General features: G+C 51.0%; 1 protein-coding gene across 1 annotated transcript; it reads right to left on the bottom strand.

The window, feature by feature from the left end:
* Window positions 1–1333: 1333 nt before the first annotated feature.
* On the bottom strand, window positions 1334–3403 carry LOC104078502 (C-type lectin domain family 2 member E-like). Its single transcript, XM_009580153.1, has 5 exons — window positions 3379–3403; window positions 2419–2511; window positions 2133–2287; window positions 1910–2013; window positions 1334–1490 (listed from the first exon to the last, which is right to left on the bottom strand). Exons 1-5 carry the CDS (start codon window positions 3401–3403, stop codon window positions 1334–1336), a joined length of 534 nt encoding a protein of 177 aa, XP_009578448.1.
* Between the last annotated feature and the right edge of the window lie 4271 nt (window positions 3404–7674).

Here is a 7674-nt window from a genome sequence, read left to right as displayed (position 1 = left end):
GAGTGGACGTGGTGGGATGGAACCCCTTTACAGGAAGCCTTGTGAGTGCGTCCCCGCTCTGGTTCATGAGCAGGTTGCAATCACCACATCCCAGGGGAAATATTTCCCAGCCCAATGCTCACCACAGACCTGGCCGCTCCCAAAATCCCTCTGGAGCTGGCAGCAACGCTCACGGGAGCAAATTAAACAAGAGCGACACGGGATCGGTCTCTGCAGCACGGCTGCTAAACAGGGAGAAGAGAGGAAAAAGCAATTAAACCGTTATTCCTATTTTACACCCAAATGCAAAGCACAAAGGGGGGGAATTTCAACCGTTAAAAAGCCAGAAGATTGCCCCAGTGTTAAGATTTTTCACGCAAGGGTGCTGTCGTAGCCACAGTGACCCCAGTATACAGAAAAAAGGCAGTTTCTAATAGTGCTAATATTTATTGACCAAGTAGTACACACATGGGGGTCTGGGGAGGAGAACCAAGTTTTTTGGGGAGCACAGGCTCCCCCAACACTTCTGCTTCCCCGACACAGCTGGAAAAACAAGAGGCAAACAGGTGGTACATTCCCATGCTCACAGCTGAGCTGACAACTGCTGACTCGATTCAGGTTTTGGGGGGGAAACACCCTAATAAGATAAATAATGTTACTGGAAACACAGCGTCCAAGCGCATGACGCCAGGCTGATGGCCATCCCGGTGCTCTCTAGGTCTCCGGTGCTGGGTCCCATGAAAGCGGACGCTTGTGCCGCGATTCGGAGGGGTCAGCTGCACTCCCACATCTGCAGTGTTCCGTTGCACTGGATTTGCCAGAAAGAGGTCACCGAGATTTAAGCCAGAGGAAACAAGACAAGGAACAACGGGACAGACTCGGTGCCGGGCAATTTGCCGGGATGCCAAAAACACATCCCAGAGGAGCAGTTCGGTGGCTCCTTGCCGAGGCTGGGATCTTCTCCCAAGCGCTGGCCAGGGGGGACTCCGAAGCAATTCTGTTCCATTTTTCCACTTTGCCTTTCTGCTCCTTGCCTCCAGCTCCTCCAAATCCACCAAAAAACAAAGACAGCAAAACCAGGACTGAGCTTCACAGCACAGCAGCTGCTGGCAAAGCAGGGAGTTTTCCAAACCTCTCGAATATTCCCAAGTCTCCCTGCAACTGCAAAAGCTGGAAAGACACTGGTCAGACTAAAGTAAGGATCCTTTGGTCACAGCTCCGTGTCATTGTCATGAGGAGTTTCTGTTTTTGTAAGCTAAAGTTAAAATAAATATGTACCATCGGGACACTCACTACCATGTTGTGTAGGGTTAATAGCAGCTTGTAGTTGATCTCCTCTGCCGAGAGGGAAGTTTCAGGTGAAATTCAGAAGGATTTCTGAATCTTTCCGAATCCCATTGGGGCGCTTTTGCGGGTGGCTGCAGACGGAGTATTTCATCTGGGAGCACCAGTCACTGCTGATCCCGTCAAGATCAATATAGGCACATTGCCCCTTGCCCCGGACATCGAACCTGCACCAAAGAGCAGAAGGAAAACTCAAAGGGAAGCAAACGAGTTGCTTTCAGCCACAAGTCGGCGGCTGAGCATCTCCCATACGGGTTAACGGTGCTGCAAGGAGCAGGGACCACCCTTCCCAGCAAACAACCCACCCCATGCAGAACAAAAACTCCCTCCCACTCCACAGAGGAGGGAATATTTTCAGTTGCTTGGTCCCAGGGGGGTTCATCCAGGGATGCCCTCAACCCCCCCCGCCAGCATCTGCATCACACAAATCCATGGACTGCGGTCGAGGTGCTTTAGCTCAAGCAAGACGACTGGCGTTTAATTGCTCCCACCTCATTAAATTTACATATATGTCATCTTGCATTCAATCCCTGACCCATCTCAGCCCAGGACATGGTTATGTTCTCCAGAAGAAGGCGGGACGTACAGGTTGTTGAAGAGAGACCCGTTGAACCATTTCCAAGGTCCGGAGCCTTCCCTTCGGAGACCGACCCAGTAGTGCAAGGAACTCCCATAGCGCAAGAGGAAACGCTAGAGCGGGGAAAAAGCAAGTATCGTATGTATCTTCACACTATGCCCTCCAAGGGAATCCCAAAATCCGCTTCCCAAAAGCCATTGACACACCAGTTCCTCAGGGATTTCTCACTTACCAGCTCCTCCTGGGTGTCGATGGTGGCCAAATGGGCTCTGAGAGAAAGGCAAGAGATCTGACTCCTGTTCCAGTCCGCTTCGTCCTCCACAAAGTAAAAGCACTTCTCCCTGTACCCAATCCCGTTTTTCAGGCAGCTGGGAAGGACGGGAGAGGGGCAGGATGGACAGGACGGGCATTTCTTAGCTGGAAATAAGCAGAACACGTCCTGGTGACTTACGCTGCTGGATTTTCTCCAGGGGAGGAGAGAACTTTGGTGGTGGGCACTTCCATCCTCAGCCACTTACCTGCCAGCGCGATGATGGTGAGAAGCAATGCTGCTACGACCACGGTGACCCCAATGGGGACCTTTTTATCTTTAATGCACTTGAGGCTAAAACCTGGGGACAAACTGCGTGGAAGAGGCATGAAGACCACCCCAACACCTTTAAATACAGTCCCAAAGCATGTGGGGGGCCACAGTGGAGTGCAGGCTCAGTTCAGGGGGTGCATCCCAGTGCTTTCATCAGCCTCCAAGGATTTTTAGGGCTGCCTGACCTCACTGCATCCTCTTCATCCCCCCCCTCAACCACGAGAGATGGGCACCACCCCCCAGACCCACAGCTTGGGCTGCCCTGTGCCTCCTGCAGCTTGCAAACAGCTTTACCTTTCTTACATCCTCCTCCCCCTCACCCCAGCTATTTTAACTAAATGTTAGCTGCCCACGTCACGCTAAGCCCAGCCACGACCTCCGAAACAACGTCCCCAAAACAAGATCGGTGCTTACTGGTCCCCTCCTCCACTCTCCGTTGCGACGGCATCATTACAGCGGTCAAGTCTTCACCTGTGCAAAAGCAAGAAGCCCATGCAAATGAAGCAAGTTACCACTCATGCTGTGAAGTTATTCAGTAGGAAATGCCTTTTCTCCCAGGACAGTCAAGGGAAAAATCAGTATTTCATCTGGTTTACATGCACAGCAGGAAGGGAAACATGATTTCTGCCTTCAAAGAACCAGGACTCACTTTGTTTTTCCAAGCCAGCCTTGATTTTATCGCTTTCTGCTGGCTCTGTTTGCCCTGGAGAGGTGTTGTCTCAGGTGTTTTCAGCTCCAATCCCCACTCCAGGACCCTCAGGTCACCCATGTGGTGCTGGATGGCCCTTCAAAACCCACATCCCCCAGCCCAAAGCACAGAAACCACCCCCTCATCTCCCCATCATATGCAGGGCAGCTCTTAAAGCCTCTAGGAAAGGGGATGGTCCTTACGTACCTGCATCACGAACAGCTTCTGCCATCCCTGGCGCCGTGGAGGGGACAGCAGCACCCTCCGGGGACAAGCACGTCCCTCAACTCCACCAGTCGCAGCACGACACCAGGGACCAGCCAGGTCCTTCTCCGTCCCGGGGCTTTGCCACAATTCTCCTGCAGTCACTAAAATAAAAAGACAAAAAGCTCATAATCCCCTCAAAACCTCAGTGCTGCTCATCACAGCACTTTTTTCTAAATCCCTTATTTTCCTCAAAGCTCCTTTTCTCCTTTTTTCATGTCCCAGCCTGCGTTCACTCTGAATTATTGCTTCTCAAAACCTCCCACGACAGCATATTTTTCTACGTTCTTGCAAACTGTTTTTCTAAATTCTTTTTGGTTTCGACCTTCCCCTGGACACAGCCTTTTCCCAAAGCCCAGGGCAAAACATTAACAGATTCGGATCTCTTCTCAGAGAAGCAAAACTGGTCCCACAGGAGCTATTTCTAGAACATTCACATTTGCAAGAAAAGCCTCAAAGAAACAGAACAAGAATCCACCAATGCAAAATAGAAAAACCTGCAGATGGTGTGTCAACAAGCCCTTGAAGTCACCAGCAGCTGCAGCTCCTCTAACAAAGAGCTTCCGTATTTACTAAAACTATACATATACAAACCTGGCAACAGATGCACACCTGGTCTTCCTGTTTAATATCAGCACTGTAAATACAAATTACATTACCAGGACCTGCACTTTGGACCTTCCTCAATTTGGAAATATTTTCCAGGTAAGAACAACCTTCACATGTTCGCAAAGGTAAAAATCAAAAGGATTTTTTTTTTCTCCCCAAACACTTGATTTTGAATAGGGTTTAATTGATGTAGCACTTTGCCACTGCCCCCAACACCCAAAATCAAATGACTCCAGGCTGCAGCTTGGTGCATTTTGGAGTAAAACAGCAGGTGATGGAGGAAGAGGAGGAGAAAAGACACCAAGTGGGGAACAGAGAAACTTGATCATCAGAAAATACACCCAAATACACTGCGCTTGTGGGAAATAAAGGACTTTTGTGTCCCAAAAAGCATGTGAAAAATATTACAGGCGAACATTGTTCTAGTTCATGGCCTTGGTAGGGGGGAAGCATTGCTGCCCGGTGAAGCAATGTCTTTGCAAGTGGCACGCAGAAATAAATCAAAGGCGCATTTGTCTAGCACCCAAAGAGCTCGGAATCCATGCAGCAAACGGGACTGAATCCCTTGTGCCCTGACAACACCTGAATACAGCTTCCTAGTCCAAACTCGCAGGGAAACTGCTGCTGAACTTGGTTTCCAGCTTCCAGGAGCTGCCAGGAGAAGACAGATAAGCTCCCACTGAGCAACCGACCTCCACTGCACATTTTTAGTCTGTGGTAGAGAAAAAACTGCACGTTTCCCCCCTCCATGCCCATAGCCTCCATCCAGATGAGGGATTTAATTTATACACAGGGATGCTCTCTGCTTCCAAGCCCCAAATTTATCCCCTACCTGTAGTACTGGGGGACTGTTATACCGGAGAAGAGGAGGCTGAGGGGAGACCTCATCGCGCTCTACAACGACCTGAAAGGAGGTTGTAGCGAGGTGGGGGTCGGTCTCTTCTCCCAAGTAACAGCAATAGGACGAGAGGAAACGGCCTCAAGTTGCGCCAGGGGAGGTTTAGACTGGGCATTAGGGAAATTTCTTCACTGAAAGAGTGGTCAGGCCTTGGAACAGGCTGCCCAGGGAAGTGGTGGAGTCACCATCCCTGGAGGGATTTAAAAGACGTGTAGATGAGGCGCTGAGGGACATAGTTTAGTGGGCATGGTGGGGTTGGGTTGACGGTTGGACTCGATCTTAGAGGTCTTTTCCAACCTTGATGATTCCATGATTCTATTCTATGATTCTACTGGAGCAAGAATCCAGCAAATTGGAAACAACTAGAGGCATCTAATAACCGATACCAAGCAGCTGCCAAAACCCACCCCCTCCACATGCTTTCCATGGTAGATCACCTCTGTCTGACCAGTACTGTTGCCTTAGGAACCTCCTTATCACTGTTCCTGTGTATTTTTAAGTTAATCTCACATCCTCCTCCATCCCCCAAAGCCAGATGAGGAGATGGGGAAGCGGCTGCATCCCAAACCCCGGCCAGGCTCTGCCGGGAATTGCAGAATCAGAGCAAAGCCACAACCCACCGGTGCTTACAAGACACGCCCGGGTTGGATGCTTTTGGGGTACAGCAAGTCACGCCGTTGCTTAGATGCGATCAGCATCAATAGTGGTTTCTCTGCTCCGTCTTCACAGCTAGCATGATCGTTAGGGGCCTGGAAAAGCTCACGCAGCTTTTCCACGATGTAATGGACCACACCAAGGGATGAGGCCAAAGACATGAGCTTCAGCAGCAGTAACAAATGATTTCAGCAAGTCTTTGTACAGTTTTCCCAGTCAAGAATTCCCATCTCCCTTGGATTTGGCACAGCAATATTGAGAATTAGGAATTGAGAATTAGGCTCGAGTCCAAACTTGCTTCACCCAGATCCAGCCCAAACCTCCCACCACACAACGCTCTCCCACCCCCTTTCCTTGAGGCTTTTACCCCTGGCTCGTGCCCCATAACTCACCGCTCGGTCCAAACGTCTGGAAGCCCACTAATTTCAGCCCTCCCGGCTCCGTTACTGATCGGCTCAAGGCTCTTCAGCCCACGCTGAGATGCAGCATTACCCCAGCGGCGGCTGGAGGCAGGTTGGCATCCTCGGATCGTCCAGCCCAGGGTGTCCTTGGGATAGTGATGGGCTGAGAGTCTCCTGAGAGTTCCTATCCTGTCTCTTATCTCCTACAGAGAAACACAAAGGGGACGTAAAGCTTTTTATACATTCTCCAGCCAAAAAAATTAAAGAAATAAAGAATTAAAAAAAATAAAGAAATACTTGACAAAGGCAGATCAGCAGGTGAGCCTTCAGGGTTGCCTCGGAGCAGTCACACATGAAAATAAAAACCAGAGGAAGCGCTCCACCCCCAGCACTGTCAAAACAAACCAGCTCAAAGCCAATTTAATCATCACAGCATTTAATTTAATTACTGCATTTACCACTGCTGACCTTCCTCTACTCCCTCCAGCGCCTGTAAGGGCAGCGGGGAGGTGGGAGCTGCTCCAGCCTTTGTACCTCCGTGTCCTCCAACCCCCCCTCAAAAGGGGAGATGGAGGCAGAGACATCTCCCCCCCATCTTTCCTCTCTCCCAGCTTTTTTGCACCATCCTTAAATGACTCCCATCTGCTCACACTCCTTTTTGGATTAAACCAGCTGCTTCAGTAAATTCCACCAAGAAAAAAAAACAACAGGGGAGGGTGGGCAGCAGGGATGGCATCAGCTCACAAACATCCTCCCAAGCGCATCAGCTGATGCTGCCCATCGTCAGCATCTTCACCCACCAGCCACGAGAGTGACACCAAGAGTTTTTAGGTGACAGATCCCATCTGCCTTCCCCACAACGAAACATTTACCAGCTCCCCCGGCGAGGGCCTCTTCCCTACTTGAACAGGGGAGGGTGGGCAGCAGGGATGGCATCAGCTCACAAACATCCTCCCAAGCGCATCAGCTGATGCTGCCCATCGTCAGCATCTTCACCCACCAGCCACGAGAGTGACACCAAGAGTTTTTAGGTGACAGATCCCATCTGCCTTCCCCACAACGAAACATTTACCAGCTCCCCCGGCGAGGGCCTCTTCCCTACTTGAGAGGTTCAGTTCCTTTTACAGAAAAAGTGTTTAAAAAAAAACCAAACACAGGGCCACAGCTGCTGCCATAGGGTGACAGATGCAGCAGAAAAAACTATTTCTGGGCTCGACAGCCGGAGGGTGATGCCAGATTTCACCCCCCACCCCCATCATAATTGCAGAGAAACTAGGAGGAAAGAGCAAGCAGAGCGGGGGAACAACAGCGGCGATGTTTTGAACCCGATGGAAGATGGTGGTTTCTCTCCCCTTTGGCAGCAACCTCCTGTTTTCAGCGCAGCGAGTTGGTGCGACGAGGTGCCCCAGGCAGGAGGAGGAGCCCGGGGATACGCGTGTGTCTGCACAGCGGTGTGTTTGCTTGTGCAAGGCTGCGTACGGGGGCTCTCAGGGCCCCCCCTTAATCCTCATCCCCCCCACAAGGTGCTGCTGCAGGAGCCCCAGAAGCAGCTGTGGGTGCTAGGGACAAACCCAACCTGGATGGGGGGTGAAGAAACCTCACTGCATCCCCTGCGAGGGCAAGCGATGGTGGGGTTATGTGGAAGGGCGGGCATCAGGGCTGCTGCAGACAGCCCCT

The sequence above is a fragment of the Fulmarus glacialis genome, unplaced genomic scaffold (assembly GCF_000690835.1).
Source record: "Fulmarus glacialis isolate BGI_N327 unplaced genomic scaffold, ASM69083v1 scaffold11886, whole genome shotgun sequence".
Classification (NCBI taxonomy): domain Eukaryota; kingdom Metazoa; phylum Chordata; class Aves; order Procellariiformes; family Procellariidae; genus Fulmarus; species Fulmarus glacialis.
Note: the sequence above shows the minus strand (reverse complement) of the source record. Positions and strands in the feature narration are given on the sequence as shown.

What these genes read in the sequence shown, in the direction of transcription:
- LOC104078502 (XM_009580153.1), bottom strand. Translation starts at nt 3,403, where the DNA reads ATGGCAGAAGCTGTTCGTGATGCAG. An exon ending in AGAAGCTGTTCGTGATGCAG is followed by an intron (nt 2,512 to 3,378) that starts GTACGTAAGGAC and finishes GTTTGTCCCCAG; the next exon opens with GTTTTAGCCTCAAGTGCATT. An exon ending in GGGTCTCTCTTCAACAACCT is followed by an intron (nt 1,491 to 1,909) that starts GTACGTCCCGCC and finishes TCTTTGGTGCAG; the next exon opens with GTTCGATGTCCGGGGCAAGG.